This window comes from Scyliorhinus torazame, chromosome 24 (assembly GCF_047496885.1).
Source record: "Scyliorhinus torazame isolate Kashiwa2021f chromosome 24, sScyTor2.1, whole genome shotgun sequence".
Classification (NCBI taxonomy): Eukaryota; Metazoa; Chordata; class Chondrichthyes; order Carcharhiniformes; family Scyliorhinidae; genus Scyliorhinus; species Scyliorhinus torazame.
Window position 1 is genome coordinate 21,321,574 of NC_092730.1, and position 18,012 is coordinate 21,339,585.

General features: G+C 54.0%; 1 protein-coding gene across 1 annotated transcript in view; it reads left to right on the forward strand.

Moving 5' to 3' along the window:
• Positions 1-12,137: 12,137 nt before the first annotated feature.
• LOC140399955 (EH domain-binding protein 1-like) overlaps positions 12,138-18,012 on the forward strand; it is a 153,074-nt gene continuing 147,199 nt past the window's right edge. The window contains 1 exon segment of the mRNA XM_072489449.1: positions 12,138-12,620. Within this exon segment, the coding sequence (XP_072345550.1) occupies positions 12,517-12,620 (104 nt within the window). The 5' untranslated portion in view covers positions 12,138-12,516.

The window sequence follows — 18,012 nt, forward strand, 5'->3', positions numbered from 1 at the left end:
TCGATTCCCGGCTTGGGTCATTGGCTGCGCGGAGTCTGCACGTCCTCCCCGTGTGTGCGTGGGTTTCCTCCGGGTGCTCCGGTTTCCTCCCACAGTCCAAAGATGTGCAGGTTAGGTGGATTGGCCGTGCTAAATTGTCCCTGAGTGTCCAAAGATGTGCAGGTTGGGTGGATTGGCCGTGCTAAATTGCCCCTTAGTGTCCAAAGATGTGCAGGTTAGGTGGATTGGCCGTGCTAAATTGTCCCTTAGTGTCCAAAGATGTGCAGGTTAGGTGGATTGGCCGTGCTAAATTGCCCCTCAGTGTCCAAAGATGTGCAGGTTAGGTGGATTGGCCATGCTAAATTGTCCCTTAGTGTCCAAAGATGTGCAGGTTAGGTGGATTGGCCGTGCTAAATTGCCCTTAGTGTCCAAAATTTCCCTTCGTGTTGGGTGGGGTTACTGGGTTATGGGGATAGGGTGGAGGTGTGGACCTTGGACTCTTTCCAAGAGCCGGTGCAGACTCGATGGGCCAAATGGCCTCCTTCTGCACTGTAAGTTCTATATTCTATATTCTAATAAACGATTATGATTATTAAGCCCCTGAGGCCGTACAGCGTGGGAGCAAACGTGGACCGTTCGGCCCATTGATAGTCCGCTCCGCCATTCAAAGAGATCATGGCTTCGCTTTGGGTCCAAGGAGGACACAGGGGTATTATTTATTCTGTGGCCAGAGCCTGGAGGGGCTGAGGGATTTGGGTGTCCATATTCGCCAACCACGAGGAACGAGAGGTCAGGGTTCAGAAGAACAGTTGAAAGGTCGCTAGGGAACATTGTCCTTCAGCTTACCGTTTATATCGGACTGTTACGCCGCCCTGCGCGAGCCGCAATCAATTCCAGCCTCCCAGGGCCCCGGAGTCGAGACAGAAGTTAATTAACTGATAATTCTTATAAAAATACCCAAAATCTTTGACACCTGGCCGCCCAATAATTACATTCACCAGGTTTGTAAGTTGGAATACAATTACTGTTTATTTATAACTTGGACGAATCTGAGATAAATGGTGAATACAGTTGGTTAAATGTCCTTTAACCCCTGACGCCCCGTAACTGCCCCATCCACAACCCCCCCCCACACACACAAGACAGACAAACACAGAGGGGGAGGAAAAGGGTGAAAAATAATAAGGACTCGGTTGAAAAGATAAGCGTCCTTGCTTCAGCCGATAATTTCTTCGGTGCTCCCTTCACAGCATGAGTGTGGTTTAAAATCTCTGGTCTACAGCCCGTAATGCAGTTTGGAAGTATATCTTACTTGCAGTTTTTCCAGGAGAGACCTTAGGCTTCGTGTCAGCCGGTTCTTAAGAGAGAGGTTTCAGGGGCGGGATTCGCCGCGGAGAATCGGCGGCGCTGGCGCGAGCGGGTTTGGTGCGCCGCCCGTCGCGGGACGCAGTACGCGGCCAATTCTCCGGCCCGGATGGGCCGAGCGGCTGCTCTAAAAAGGGAGAGTCCCGCCGGCGCCGTCCACACCTGGTCGCAGCCGGCGGGACCTCTGCGCGCGGGGCCGGGGGGGGGGGGGGGCGGGGCGGCGGCCTGTGTTAGGGGAGGGTGGGCTCCGACCTCCGATGGGGCCTGGCCCGCGATCGGGGCCCACCGATCGGCGGGCCGGCCTCGCGCTCCCCGGGCCCTATTTTCTTCCGCGCCGGCCCCTGATCTCCCGCGCCATGTGGCGACGGGGCCGGCGCGTTGAGGGAGGCCACCGCGCGTGCGCGGGTTGGCGCCGGGATGGGGAGGCTGGAGTGGTGTGAACCGCTCCAGCGCCATGCTGGCCCCCTGTAGGGGCCTAAATCGGTGCTCCCAGCGACGGCGTTTCCGACACAGCGTGGACACTCTGCCGCCGAATGGGAGAATCCCGCCCCAGATCTTGCTCGCACATGGATGTCTGGAGACAATTCCTCGGATCTTTGAGAGAGATAGAGAGTTGTACTCCTCCATCCCGTCTTCAGGACCAAATTGAAACTGGAAAACCAGCCTTGAGATCCAATCACCTCTGGCCGCCGGGCAGGGCACAGACCTTTGAGCCAATTCGATGGCCGCTTGCCAAGTCCATCAAAGCGAGTCATCACTGAGCTCCTCCGCTCCTGCAGTGCTCTGCTGTAAGTTAAAGGCGCAGGCCACCTAAGAGGTGCTTTGCCTTAAAGGCACAGGCTGGCTTAAAGTCGCAGGTCCATTGTTCATCCACGGCTCAAAATGGTTGCCTCACAAATTGCCGAAAGGGCAAAATAAGGGAATAGACAGGAAACAAAGAGGGGGGGGGGGATACTTCCAGAACCCCCTGGAGAAACTGGGTTCAGGCCTGGGGGCCCCACACCACGAGAAGGACAGATTGGGCCTTCGAGATGGAATAGGGGGGGGCCCAGATTCACCCTGAACGACCCTGGGGATTGAAGGATTAAACTGGGGAGGGATGGGACGCACAGACTGTCGAAGATTATTTGTGTGTGTGGGGGGGTGGGGGGGGAGAGGTGGAAAATTAATAGAGGGTTCGACAGGGTCGACACGGAGAAATTATTTTCTCATTTGGGAGGAGGGAGGGAGAGTCAAGAATAAAGAGGAGAGAGGAGTTGAGGGGGGGGACTGTTTGGGGGTTACGGGAACCAAGCGGCTGCAAATGGGGGTACAGTTCACCCGCGGAGGCGCTGGGTGGGCTGGGACAGGCCCGAGGGGCAGTGCGGCCTCCTCCCATTTGTGGACTGCGTCGCCGGGCAGCTTTCTCCTGGACCGTGAGCAGGGATTCTGCGTCGAGCCTGTCTGCTTCCCGCCTGTGCTCCCGTGTGACAGAGGTGTGAGGGGGACGCGGTGGGGCCACTGGACTGGGAATCCGGAGGCCCCGGGGCGAGTACTCTGCGCCGGGGGAGGGGAGGAGGAATTTAAATTCAATTCAACAAACTCTGGAATTATAAAGCTCCGTTCCGGTAACGGCGACCGCAGCTACGATCATCGATTGTCGTAAGAAAAACCCTACCTGGTTCACTAATGTCCCCCTGTAGGGGAAAGGGGGAAATCTGCCGTCCTTACGTGGTCTGGCCTACATGTGACTCCAGATCACCCCCCCCCCCCCCCCCCCCCCAGCCCACACAGCAATGTGGTCGAATCTGAACCACCCCCTCGGAAATGGGCCGAGCGAGACACTCGGTTCAAGGGTGGCAATTAGGGACGGGCAACAAACGCTAGGCCCGGCCCGGCGACGTCCCGCCGCACAGCCTCAGGAAAAGGGGAATAAGGTCAACGGCGCTATTGCAATTGGAGGATATTGTGTCTCACAATAGTGGGTTAGCACTGTTGCTTCACAGCGCCAGGGTCCCGGGTTCGATTCCCGGCTTGGGTCACTGTCTGTGCGGAGTCTGCGCGTTCTCCCCCGTGTGTGCGTGGGTTTCCCCCGGGTGCTCCGGTTTCCTCCCACAAATCCAAAGATGTGCAGGTTAGGTGGATTGGCCGTGCTAAATTGCCCCTTAGTGTCCAAAGATGTGCAGGTTAGGTGGATTGGCCGTGCTAAATTGCCCCTTAGTGTCCAAAGATGTGCGGGTTAGGTGGATTGGCCATGCTAAATTGCCCATTAGTGTCCAAAGATGAGCAGGTTAGGTGGATTGGCCGTGCTAAATTGCTCCTTAGTGTCCAAAGATGTGCAGGTTAGGTGGATTGGCCGTGCTAAATTGCCCATTAGTGTCCAAAGATGTGCAGGTTAGGTGGATTGGCCATGCTAAATTGCTCCTTAGTGTCCAAAGATGTGCAGGTTAGGTGGATTGGTCGTGCTAAATTGTCCCTTAGTGTCCAAAGATGTGCAGGTTAGGTGGATTGGCCGTGCTAAATTGCCCCTTAGTGTCCAAAAATGTGCAGGTTAGGTGGATTGGCCGTGCTAAGTTGCCCCTTAGTGTCCAAAGATGTGCAGGTTAGGTGGATTGGCCGTGCTAAATTGCTCCTTAGTGTCCAAAGATGTGCAGGTTAGGTGGATTGGCCGTGCTAAATTGCCCCTTAGTGTCCAAAGATGTGCAGGTTAGGTGGATTGGCCGTGCTAAATTGCCCCTTCGTGTCCAAAGATGTGCAGGTTAGGTGGATTGGCCGTGCTAAATTGCCCCTTAGTCTCCAAAGATGTGCAGGTTAGGTGGATTGGCCGTGCTAAATTGCCCCTTAGTGTCCAAAGATGTACGGGTTAGGTGGATTGGCCGTGCTAAATTGCTCCTTAGTGTCCAAAGATGTGCAGGTTAGGTGGATTGGCCGTGCTAAATTGTCCCTTAGTGTCCAAAGATGTGCAGGTTAGGTGGATTGGCCGTGCTAAATTGCTCCTTAGTGTCCAAAGATGTGCAGGTTAGGTGGATTGGCCGTGCTAAATTGCCCCTTAGTGTCCAAAGATGTGCAGGTTGGGTGGATTGGTCGTGCTAAATTGCCCCTTAGTGTCCAAAGATGTGCAGGTTAGGTGGATTGGCCGTGCTAAATTGTCCCTTAGTGTCCAAAGATGTGCAGGTTGGGTGGATTGGCCGTGCTAAATTGTCCCTTAGTGTCCAAAGATGTGCAGGTTAGGTGGATTGGCCGTGCTAAATTGCCCCTTAGTGTCCAAAGATGTGCGGGTTAGGTGGATTGGCCGTGCTAAATTGCCCATTAGTGTCTAAAGATGTGCAGGTTAGGTGGATTGGCCGTGCTAAATTGCTCCTTAGTGTCCAAAGATGTGCAGGTTAGGTGGATTGGCCGTGCTAAATTGTCCCTTAGTGTCCAAAGATGTGCAGGTTAGGTGGATTGGCCGTGCTAAATTGCCCATTAGTGTCCAAAGATGTGCAGGTTAGGTGGATTGGCCGTGCTAAATTGCTCCTTAGTGTCCAAAGATGTGCAGGTTAGGTGGATTGGCCGTGCTAAATTGCCCCTTAGTGTCCAAAGATGTGCAGGTTAGGTGGATTGGCCGTGCTAAATTGCCCCTTAGTGTCCAAAGATGTGCAGGTTAGGTGGATTGGCCGTGCTAAATTGCCCATTAGTGTCCAAAGATGTGCAGGTTAGGTGGATTGGCCGTGCTAAATTGCCCCTTAGTGTCCAAAGATGTGCGGGTTAGGTGCATTGGCCGTGCTAAATTGCCCATTAGTGTCCAAAGATGTGCAGGTTAGGTGGATTGGCCGTGCTAAATTGCTCCTTAGTGTCCAAAGATGTGCAGGTTAGGTGGATTGGCTGTGCTAAATTGTCCCTCAGTGTCCAAAGATGTGCAGGTTAGGTGGATTGGCCGTGCTAAATTGCCCATTAGTGTCCAAAGATGTGCAGGTTAGGTGGATTGGCCGTGCTAAATTGCTCCTTAGTGTCCAAATATGTGCAGGTTAGGTGGATTGGCCGTGCTAAATTGCCCCTTAGTGTCCAAAGATTTGCAGGTTAGGTGGATTGGCCGTGCTAAATTGCCCCTTAGTGTCCAAAGATGTGCAGGTTAGGTGGATTGGCCGTGCTAAATTGCTCCTTAGTGTCCAAAGATGTGCAGGTTAGGTGGATTGGCCGTGCTAAATTGCCCATTAGTGTCCAAAGATGTGCAGGTTAGGTGGATTGGCCGTGCTAAATTGCTCCTTAGTGTCCAAAGATGTGCAGGTTACATAGAACATAGAACAATACAACGCAGTACAGGCCCTTCGGCCCACGATGTTGCACCGAAACAAAAGCCATCTAACCTACACTATACCATTATCATCCATATGTTTATCCAATAAACTTTTAAATGCCCTCAATGTTGGCGAGTTCACTACTGTAGCAGGTAGGGCATTCCACGGCCTCACTACTCTTTGCGTAAAGAACCTACCCCTGACCTCTGTCCTATATCTATTACCCCTCAGTTTAAGGCTACGTCCCCTCGTGCTAGCCATTTCCATCCGCGGGAGAAGGCTCTCACTGTCCACCCTATCTATCCCTCTGATCATTTTGTATGCCTCTATTAAGTCTCCTCTTAACCTTCTTCTCTCTGACGAAAACAACCTCAAGTCCATCAGCCTTTCCTCATAAGATTTTCCCTCCATATCAGGCAACATCCTGGTAAATCTCCTCTGCACCCGTTCCAAAGCCTCCACGTCCTTCCTATAATGCGGTGACCAGAACTGTACGCAATACTCCAAATGCGGCCGTACCAGAGTTCTGTACAGCTGCAACATGACCTCCTAACTCCGGAATTCAATCCCTCTACCAATAAAGGCCAACACCCCATAGGCCTTCTTCACCACCCTATCAACCTGGGTGGCAACTTTCAGGGATCTATGTACATGGACACCTAGATCCCTCTGCTCATCCACACTTTCAAGAACTTTTCCATGAGCCAAATATTCCACATTCCTGTTTTTCCTTCCAAAGTGAATCACCTCACACTTCTCTACATTAAACTCCATTTGCCACCTCTCAGCCCAGCACTGCAGCTTATCTATATCCCTCTGTAACCTGCTACTTCCTTCCACACTATCGACAACACCACCGACTTTAGTATCGTCTGCAAATTTACTCACCCACCCTTCTGCGCCTTCCTCTAGGTCATTGATAAAAATGACAAACAGCAACGGCCCCAGAACAGATCCTTGTGGTACTCCACTTGTGACAGAACTCCATTCTGAACATTTCCCAGATTAGGTGGATTGGCCGTGCTAAATTGTCCCTTAGTGTCCAAAGATGTGCAGGTTAGGTGGATTGGCCGTGCGAAATTGTCCCCTTAGTGTCCAAAGATGTGCAGGTTAGGTGGATTGGCCGTGCGAAATTGTCCCCTTAGTGTCCAAAGATGTGCAGGTTAGGTGGATTGGCCGTGCTAAATTGCACCTTAGTGTCCAAAGATGTGCAGGTTAGGTGGATTGGCCGTGCTAAATTGTCCCTTAGTGTCCAAAGATGTGCAGGTTAGGTGGATTGGCCGTGCTAAATTGTCCCTTAGTGTCCAAAGATGTTGCAGGTTAGGTGGATTGGCCGTGCGAAATTACCCCTTAGTGTCCAAAGATGTGCAGGTTGGGTGGATTGGCCGTGCTAAGTTGTCCCTTAGTGTCCAAAGATGTGCAGGTTAAGTGGATTGGCCGTGCTAAATTGCCCCTTAGTGTCCAAAGATGTTGCAGGTTAGGTGGATTGGCCGTGCTAAATTGCCCCTTAGTGTCCAAAGATGTGCAGGTTAGGTGGATTGGCCGTGCTAAATTGCTCCTTAGTGTCCAAAGATGTGCAGGTTAGGTGGATTGGCCGTGCTAAATTGCTCCTTAGTGTCCAAAGATGTGCAGGTTAGGTGGATTGGCCGTGCTAAATTGTCCCTTAGTGTCCAAAGATGTGCAGGTTAGGTGGATTGGCCGTGCTAAATTGCTCCTTAGTGTCCAAAGATGTGCAGGTTAGGTGGATTGGCCGTGCTAAATTGCCCCTTAGTGTCCAAAGATGTGCAGGTTAGGTGGATTGGCCGTGCTAAATTGTCCCTTAGTGTCCAAAGATGTGCAGGTTGGGTGGATTGGCCGTGCTAAATTGTCCCTTAGTGTCCAAAGATGTGCAGGTTAGGTGGATTGGCCGTGCTAAATTGCCCCTTAGTGTCCAAAGATGTGCGGGTTAGGTGGATTGGCCGTGCTAAATTGCCCATTAGTGTCCAAAGATGTGCAGGTTAGGTGGATTGGCCGTGCTAAATTGCTCCTCATTGTCCAAAGATGTGCAGGTTAGGTGGAATGGCCGTGCTAAATTGTCCCTTAGTGTCCAAAGATGTGCAGGTTAGGTGGATTGGCCGTACTAAATTGCCCATTAGTGTCCAAAGATGTTCAGGTTAGGTGGATTGGCCGTGCTAAATTGCTCCTTAGTGTCCAAAGATGTGCAGGTTAGGTGGATTGGCCGTGCTAAATTGCCCCTTAGTGTCCAAAGATGTGCAGGTTAGGTGGATTGGCCGTGCTAAATTGCCCCTTAGTGTCCAAAGATGTGCAGGTTAGGTGGATTGGCCGTGCTAAATTGTCCCTTAGTGTCCAAAGATGTGCAGGTTAGGTGGATTGGCCGTGCTAAATTGCCCCTTAGTGTCCAAAGATGTGTGGGTTAGGTGGATTGGCCGTGCTAAATTGCCCATTAGTGTCCAAAGATGTGCAGGTTAGGTGGATTGGCCGTGCTAAATTGCTCCTTAGTGTCCAAAGATGTGCAGGTTCGGTGGATTGGCTGTGCTAAATTGTCCCTTAGTGTCCAAAGATGTGCAGGTTAGGTGGATTGGCCGTGCTAAATTGCCCATTAGTGTCCAAAGATGTGCAGGTTAGGTGGATTGGCCGTGCTAAATTGCCCCTTAGTGTCCAAAGATGTGCAGGTTAGGTGGATTGGCCGTGCTAAATTGCCCCTTAGTGTCCAAAGATGTGCAGGTTAGGTGGATTGGCCGTGCTAAATTGCCCCTTAGTGTCCAAAGATGTGCAGGTTAGGTGGATTGGCCGTGCTAAATTGCTCCTTAGTGTCCAAAGATGTGCAGGTTAGGTGGATTGGCCGTGCTAAATTGCCCATTAGTGTCCAAAGATGTGCAGGTTAGGTGGATTGGCCGTGCTAAATTGCTCCTTAGTGTCCAAAGATGTGCAGGTTACATAGAACATAGAACCTTAGAACAATACAGCGCAGTACAGGCCCTTCGGCCCACGATGTTGCACCGAAACAAAAGCCATCTAACCTACACTATACCATTATCATCCATATGTTTATCCAATAAACTTTTAAATGCCCTCAATGTTGGCGAGTTCACTACTGTAGCAGGTAGGGCATTCCACGGCCTCACTACTCTTTGCGTAAAGAACCTACCCCTGACCTCTGTCCTATATCTATTACCCCTCAGTTTAAGGCTATGTCCCCTCGTGCTAGCCATTTCCATCCGCGGGAGAAGGCTCTCACTGTCCACCCTATCTATCCCCCTGATCATTTTGTATGCCTCTATTAAGTCTCCTCTTAACCTTCTTCTCTCTAACGAAAACAACCTCAAGTCCATCAGCCTTTCCTCATAAGATTTTCCCTCCATACCAGGCAACATCCTGGTAAATCTCCTCTGCACCCGTTCCAAAGCCTCCACGTCCTTCCTATAATGCGGTGACCAGAACTGTACGCAATACTCCAAATGCGGCCGTACCAGAGTTCTGTACAGCTGCAACATGACCTCCTGACTCCGGAATTCAATCCCTCTACCAATAAAGGCCAACACTCCATAGGCCTTCTTCACCACCCTATCAACCTGGGTGGCAACTTTCAGGGATCTATGTACATGGACACCTAGATCCCTCTGCTCATCCACACTTTCAAGAACTTTTCCATGAGCCAAATATTCCACATTCCTGTTTTTCCTTCCAAAGTGAATCACCTCACACTTCTCTACATTAAACTCCATTTGCCACCTCTCAGCCCAGCTCTGCAGCTTATCTATATCCCTCTGTAACCTGCTACTTCCTTCCACACTATCGACAACACCACCGACTTTAGTATCGTCTGCAAATTTACTCACCCACCCTTCTGCGCCTTCCTCTAGGTCATTGATAAAAATGACAAACAGCAACGGCCCCAGAACAGATCCTTGTGGTACTCCACTTGTGACAGAACTCCATTCTGAACATTTCCCAGATTAGGTGGATTGGCCGTGCTAAATTGTCCCTTAGTGTCCAAAGATGTGCAGGTTAGGTGGATTGGATGTGCTAAATTGCTCCTTAGTGTCCAAAGATGTGCAGGTTAGGTGGATTGGCCATGCTAAATTGCCCCTTAGTGTCCAAAGATGTGCAGGTTGGGTGGATTGGCCGTGCTAAATTGTCCCTTAGTGTCCAAAGATGTGCAGGTTAAGTGGATTGGCCGTGCTAAATTGCCCCTTAGTGTCCAAAGATGTGCAGGTTGGGTGGATTGGCCGTGCTAAATTGTCCCTTAGTGTCCAAAGATGTGCAGGTTAAGTGGATTGGCCGTGCTAAATTGTCCCTTAGTGTCCAAAGATGTGCAGGTTAGGTGGATTGGCCGTGCTAAATTACCCCTTAGTGTCCAAAGATGTGCAGGTTAGGTGGATTGGCCGTGCTAAATTGTCCCTTAGTGTCCAAAGATGTGCAGGTTAGGTGGATTGGCCGTGCTAAATTGTCCCTTAGTGTCCAATGATGTGCAGGTTAGGTGGATTGGCCGTGCTAAATTGTCCCTTAGTGTCCAAAGATGTGCAGGTTAGGTGGATTGGCCGTGCTAAATTGTCCCTTAGTGTCCAAAAAAAGTGTTCGGTGGGGTTCCTGGATTACGGGGTGGGGGGGGGGGCTTAATTAGTGATTTCCGGGGGCCGGTGCTGACTCGATGTTCCGAGTGGCCCCTTTTGCACGGTAAATTCTATGAACTATTCACACACACACAAAGGGAGGAGGGATTAGTGATAGGTTTACCCTTGCTCAGGGCTGTGGCCCTGGCTGACGGTGGGGAGGGGAGGGGAGGGGGGGTGGGGTTACTATGGAGCCAAGGTGGCTGAGAGGGGTGTGGGGGTACGGGGGGTGTGGGGTTGGGGGGGGGTACGGGGGGGTGTGGAGGGCGTACGGGGGGTGTGGGGGGTGTACGGGGTGGGGGGGGGTTGCTATAGAGCCGAGGTGGCTGAGAGGAGTGTGGGGGTACGGGGGGGGTGGGGGGTTGGGTGGGGATTGGGGTTGTGGGTGGGGTACAGGGGTTGGGGGGTTGCTATGGAGCCGAGGTGGCTGAGAGGGGTGTGGGCGTACGGGGGGTGTGGGGGTGTGGGGTTGGGGGGGGTACGGGGGGTGTGGGGGGGCGTACGGGGGGTGGGGGGTTGCTATGGAGCCGAGGTGGCTGAGAGGGGTGTGGGGGTACGGGGGGTGTGGGGGGTGTACGGGGGGTACGGGGGTGTGGGGTTGGGGGGGGTACGGGGGGTGTGGGGGGGCGTACGGGGGGTGGGGGGTTGCTATGGAGCCGAGGTGGCTGAGAGGGGTGTGGGGGTACGGGGGGTGTGGGGGGTGTACGGGGGGTGTGGGGTGTGGGTGTGGGGGTTGCTGTGGAGCCGAGGTGGCTGAGAGGGGTGTGGGGGTACGGGGGGGGTATGGGGGTGTGGGGGGGTACGGGGGGGTATGGGGGTTGTACGGGGGGTGTGGGGGCGCTACGGGTTGTGGGGGGGGGTTGCTATGGAGCCGAGGTGGCTGAGAGGGGTGTGGGGGTACGGGGGGGTATGGGGGTGTGGGGGGGTACGGGGGGGTATGGGGGGTGTACGGGGGGGGTACGGGGGGTGTGGGGGGGCTACGGGTTGTGGGGGGGGGTTGCTATGGAGCCGAGGTGGCTGAGAGGGGTGTGGGGGTACGGGGGGGTATGGGGGTGTGGGGGGTACGGGGGGGGGTATGGGGGGTGTACGGGGGGGGGTACGGGGGGTGTGGGGGGGCTACGGGGTGTGGGGGGGTTGCTATGGAGCCGAGGTGGCTGAGAGGGATGTGGGGGTACGGGGGGGGGGGCCACCTTGTGTGTACGATGACGAGGGGCGTGGACAGGGCGGACAGGAAGCAGCTGTTCCCCTTCGTTAGCAACGTCGAGGCGAGATGCAGGAGTTTGGGAGGGGTCCGCGGAGCAGAGAGGGGGGGGAGGGAGTCTGCAGCCCGCCGCCTGGGGGGGTAACATAGAACATACAGAGCAGAAGGAGGCCATTCGGCCCATCGAGTCTGCACTTAATCCCTCACTTCCACCCTATCCCCAAAACCCAATAACCCCTCCCAACCTTTTTGGACACTCGGGGCAATTTATCGCGGCCAATCCACCTAACCAGCACATTTTTGGACTGTGGGAGGAAACCGGAGCACCCGGAGGAAACCCACGCACACACGGGGAGGACGTGCAGACTCCGCACAGACAGCGACCCCGCGGGGAATCGAACCTGGCGCTGTGAAGAAACAGTGCTATCCGCTTGTGCTGCCCAGGATCCCCCCCCCAACGGAGAGGGGCCGGGGGGGGGGGGACGACCCCCAAGCCCGGGAATCAAACCCAGGACCCTGGTGCTGTGAAGCCACAGTGCTAGCGTCTCGTCGGGCCGAAGGGCCTGTGTAATGATTCTATCCATATCGGTGCTGCGTGAGACACACACCCAGACACACCCACACACACACCCACACACACACACATGGGGGAGGGCCGGCGAGGGGAGGGGCGGGGATGGGACAGCCCTACAACTTTATTTTGGAGTGAGAGTGCCTTCACTGACAGGAGGAAGCTCGTTCGGCGCCGGGAGGGAGAGGGGATGGATTACCCGTGTGAACATTGACAGGAGACGGAGAGCTTTGAGGGAGGGGTGAGAGGGGGGGGTGGGGGGGGGGGTGTGTGTGTGTGTGTGGGACGGTGGACTGAATTGGGTGCATTCCGTCCCCTGAGCTGACAGAGTTGGACTGAGTGCTTCTTTGCAAGGGGCTGTTGCCGCGCGCGTGATATATTTTGTGTTTTCTTCAGCCTGTTTGCCAAGCAGCGTCCAACTTTACAAACCTTCACCCCCCCCCCCCCCTCCCCGGCCACACACACACAACGAAAACAGGACGATTACCCCCCCCCCCCCCACCCCCTGCGGAGAGAGACGACCCGCAGGCGATGACCTCCGTCTGGAAACGGCTCCAACGCGTGGGGAAACGAGCCTCCAGGTTCCAGTTTGTCGTGTCGTACCAAGAGCTCACAGTGGAGTGCTCCAGGAAATGGTAAGACGGGTTTTCTGTTTTAAACTGGCGGCCGATCCGGGGTGGGAGGAGAGGGCTGGGCGGGGGGGGGGGGGGGGGGGAGGAAGAGTTTGACCTCTTTTGACATGAAGTTCAAAAGTCATTATTTGTTTGAAGCTGGAAGCGAAGGAGGAAAGGGAGGGGTAGGGAGGGGGAGGGGGAGGGGGGGGGGCAGACGATGGGGGGGGGGGGGAGCGGATGTTGAGAAAGTTCCCCTGTGACTTGTGCAGAGAGAGAGAAAGAGAGAGAGAGAGAGAGAGAGGGGCATAAACGTTCAGGAACTAAAACTGTTTTCCTTTTCCCTGGACACGCACGCTTCAAGCAGGCACCTCGGACCTCGGAACTGAGGGGTCCTTCTGGGACGTTTCAGTGCTGGGAGCGAGGGACTTCAGGCACGTTTTGGGGAAGGAGTCTCCTTTGGCCAGCCGCTTGAGAGTTGGGTGGGGGGGGGTTTACAGAGGGTCACTCCCTTCCGACTTCCCGTTCACAGCCTGGCTTGTTTTGCAGTGTGGGGGAGATTGTATGGGGTGGGGGGGGGGGGGGGGGTTGGGGGGGGGGGAGGGCGTAGGGGATAATCTGTGCCCTTCGGCCCCGAATTCATTCGCCGAGGGAGAGCTTAGCCCTCCCAGAGATTGTGCCAAGCCGATCACTGACATGCACCCTTCCAAAAGCTGCCTTTTGTTCGGAGAGAGTTTGAAAGATCGGGACGATATTCCGAGTGCGACCTGTCCCGACATCCACGGCAGAACCTGGCGGGTCAGGTTTTCGAAAACCCTCCTTGAAAATGACACCCTTTCGGCCCCCCCGGAAAGGAATTGATCTCGTGTCTGGGTGTGTAAAGGTGAAGGAGCTGGACTTGTACCCTCACGTGCAGCTCTTTTCCTGGTTAAAGATCCCTCTCCCAACCTGCCACACCCACCGAGTGTCAGTCAGGTAAAGCCAGGACTGGCCTCCCGGCTTCCCGGAATGGTAGCTTTATCAATCTGCTACTCAGCCGCCTGCTCAGCTTAACTCTGTATCTAACCCCGGGCTGTACCTGACCTGGGAGTGTTTGATGGGGACAGTGTAGAGGGAGCTTTACTCTGTATCTATCCCCGTGCTGTACCTGTCCTGGGAGTGTTTGAAGGGGACAGTGTAGAGGGAGCTTTACTCTGTATCTAACCCCGTGCTGTACCTGTCCTGGGAGTGTTTGATGGGGACAGTGTAGAGGGAGCTTTACTCTGTATCTAACCCCGTGCTGTACCTGTCCTGGGAGTGTTTGATGGGGACAGTGTAGACGGAGCTTTACTCTGTATCTAACCCGGTGCTGTACCTGTCCTGGGAGTGTTTGATGGGGACAGTGTAGAGGGAGCTTTACTCTGTATCTAACCCCGTGCTGTACCTGTCCTGGGAGTGTTTGATGGGGACAGTGTAGAGGGAGCTTTACTCTGTATCTAACCCCGTGCTGTACCTGTCCTGGGAGTGTTTGGTGGAGACAGTGTAGAGGGAGCTTTACTCTGTATCTAACCCCGTGCTGCACCTGTCCTGGGAGTGTTTGATGGGGACAGTGTCGAGGGAGCTTTACTCTGTATCTAACCCCGTGCTGTACCTGTCCTGGGAGTGTTTGATGGGGACAGTGTTGAGGCAGCTTTACTCTGTATCTAACCCCGTGCTGTACCTGTCCTGGGAGTGTTTGATGGGGACAGTGTAGAGGGAGCTTTACTCTGTACCTAATCCCATGCTGTACCTGTCCTGGGAGTGTTTGATGGGGACAGTGTAGAGGGAGCTTTACTCTGTATCTAACCCCGTGCTGTACCTGTCCTGGGAGTGTTTGATGAGGGACAGTGGAGAGGGAGCTTTACTCTGTATCTAACCCCGTGCTGCATCTGTCCTGGGAGTGTTTGATGGGGACAGTGTAGAGGGATCTTTACTCTGTATCTAACCCCGTGCTGTACCTGTCCTGGGAGTGTTTGATGTGGACAGTGTAGAGGGAGCTTTACTTTGTATCTAACCCCATGCTGTATCTGTCCTGGGAGTGTTTGATGGGGACAGTGTAGAGGGATCTTTACTCTGTATCTAACCCCGTGCTGTACCTGTCCTGGGAGTGTTTGATGAGGGACAGTGTGGAGGGAGCTTTACTCTGTATCCAACCCCGTGCTGTATCTGTCCTGGGAGTGTTTGATGGGGACAGTGTAGAGGGAGCTTTACTCTGTATCTAACCCCACGCTGTACCTGCCCTGGGAGTGTTTGATGGGGACAGTGTAGAGGGAGCTTTACTTTGTATCTAACCCCGTGCTGTATCTGTCCTGGGAGTTTTTGATGGGGACAGTGTAGAGGGATCTTTACTCTGTATCTAACCCCGTGCTGTACCTGTCCTGGGAGTGTTTGATGGGGACAGTGTAGAGGGATCTTTACTCTGTATCTAACCCCGTGCTGTATCTGTCCTGGGAGTGTTTGATGGGGACAGTGTAGAGGGAGCTTTACTCTGTATCTAACCCCGTGCTGTATCTGTCCTGGAAGTGTTTGATGGGGACAGTGTAGAGGGAGCTTTACTCTGTATCTAACCCCGTGCTGTACCTGTCCTGGGAGTGTTTGATGGGGACAGTGCAGAGGGTGCTTTGCTCTGTATCTAACCCCGTGCTGTACCTGTCCTGGGAGTGTTTGATGGGGACAGTGTAGAGGGAGCTTTACTCTGTATCTAACCCCGTGCTGTACCTGTCCTGGGAGTGTTTGATGGGGACAGTGTAGAGGGAGCTTTACTTTGTATCTAACCCCGTGCTGTACCTGTCCTGGGAGTGTTTGATGGGGACAGTGTAGAGGGAGCTTTACTTTGTATCTAACCCCGTGCTGTATCTGTCCTGGGAGTGTTTGATGGGGACAGTGTAGAGGGAGCTTTACTTTGTATCTAACCCCGTGCTGTATCTGTCCTGGGAGTGTTTGATGGGGACAGTGTAGAGGGAGCTTTACTTTGTATCTAACCCCGTGCTGTATCTGTCCTGGGAGTGTTTGATGGGGACAGTGTAGAGGGAGCTTTACTCTGTATCTAACCCCGTGCTGTACCTGTCCTGGGAGTGTTTGATGGGGACAGTGTAGAGGGAGCTTTACTCTGTATCTAACCCCGTGCTGTATCTGTCCTGGGAGTGTTTGATGGGGACAGTGTAGAGGGCCAATCTTTGTCACTAACATCACTCTCTAGCTGACTGACTGACATCAAATAAATCCAACTGCTGGCGAAGTGGACTGTGAGAGTTGACCAGAGTGAAGAGCACACTCGCACCTCCTCCCCAGCTCACGTGGGCATCGAAAACTGTCCACACGCAGCCCGCGCGAGTTGAGGGCGGCTCTTGTTACCCAGAAGGCCATTGGAGCTTGGCCACTGTTTACCAGAACAATGTTGCCAAGGCCGAGATCCTCAAATTAAAAAGGGAATTGAGAACCGAGGGGGGAAGCAGATATGGGGAAGTGAGATCTGAGCTGGCTGTTAACCACATCCAGGCTCTTTCCTCTTATCGCCGGGCCTCCTGCCTCACATCCTTATCAGTGGGCCTCGACCTCCCTCCTCCAGTTTCATTGGGCTCGGGGCCATATTACTGTGTCTTTGGAACATCTCTCATTATCGCTGGGCCCTGGGCCTGTATTGCTAGGCCTTGGATTTCTCTAATGATAGCTGGGCCCATGGCCTGACTCCTGTATCACTGATCACTGGGCCCTGGGCTTCACCAATTGTCGATGGGCCCATCGCCTGCCTCCAGGCTGGGCCTCACCAATTGTCGATGGGCCCATAGCCTGCCTCCAGTATCACTGGGCCCTGGGCCTCACCTATTATCGATGGAGCCTGGGCCTCCCTCACAATTATTGCTTCATGGGCCTCAGGCCTCTCCTGTTATTGCTGGGCACGGATACTACCCCCCGCCACCCCCCCTCCCCCACTACTTGTATCCATGGGAACAAAGCCTCACCCTCATTATTAATCAGGCTTTGAAGTGTGCCTAAATCCTGCAGCCTCTGAGGAGGCCGGGGACATCTCTGCGAGGGCAGGATCCTGGCGATCCCCTCGTGTGCTGTGAAACTAAAAACTCTGACGGACTTGGGGAGCAGCTAACGCCTCCTCTTCAATCTCCTGGAGTCTTTTGGGGCAGCAGTCGGGCTCTCATTTTATGTTCCTTAATGGGACGTGGGCGTTTGCTGACTAGGCCCAGGTTTTATTGCCCATCCCTAATTGCCCCCTTGAGGAGGTGGTGGGTGAGTCGCACATCTTGAACCCGCTGCAGTCCCATGTGGTGTAGGTACAGCCACCGTGCTGTTAGGGAGGGAGCCCCGGCGGCAGTGAAAGAACGGCCGATAAATTTCCGAGTCGGAGGGGGAACTTGGGAGATGGTGGTGTTCCCCATGTGTCTGCTGCCCTCGTCCTCCTAGACGATAGAGCTGATAGAAGACCCAGGACACACCTGGGTGTTTTTCCACATTGCCGGGTAGATGCCAGTGTTGTAGCTGGACTGGAACAGCTTGGCTAGGGGTGCGGCAAGTCCTGGAGCACACGTCTTCAGTACTATTGCTGGGATATTGTCAGGGCCCAAAGCCTTTGCCGCATCCAGCGCCTTCAGCCGTTTCTCGATCTCACGCGGAGCGAATCGTGTCGGCTGAGGACTGACATCTGTGATGCTGGGGACCTCCGGAGGAGACCGAGACGGATCATCCACTCGGCTCTTCCGGCTGAAGATTGTTGCGAATGCCTCGGCCTCGTCATTTGCCCAGATGTGCTGGGCTCCTCCATCATTGAGGACGGGGATATTTGTGGAGCCTCCTCCCGCAGTGAGTTGTTTAATTGTCCGCCACCATTCACGGCTGGATGTGGCAGGGTTACAGAGCTTAGATCTGATGCGTTGGGTTGTGGAATCGCTTCGCTCTTGTCGATTACTTGCTGCTAATGCTGATTGGCTCACAAGCAGTCGCGTGTTGTAGCTTCACCAGGTTAGATACATCATTTTCCGGTCTGCCTGGTGTTACTCCTGACACGCTCTCCTACACTCTTCATTGAACCAGGGTTGACCCCCCGGCTGGGTGGTAACGGTAGACTGGGGGATCTGCCCGGCCATGATTATGGTCGGACACACTTCTGCTGCTGCTGATGGCCCACAGGGCCTCCTGGGCGCCCAGTCTTGAGTCGCTCGATCTGTACGGAGTCTAACCCCATTGAGCACGGCGGTAGTGCCACACGACACGGTGCAGGGTATCCTCAATGTGAAGGCGGGACTGTGTCTCCACAAGGACTGTGTGGTGGTCACTCCTGCCGATACTGTCAGGGACAGATACACCTGCAGCAGGCAGGTTGGTGAGGGTGAGGTCAAGTATGTTTTTCCCTCTTGTTGGTTCCCTCGCCACCTGCTGCAGTCCC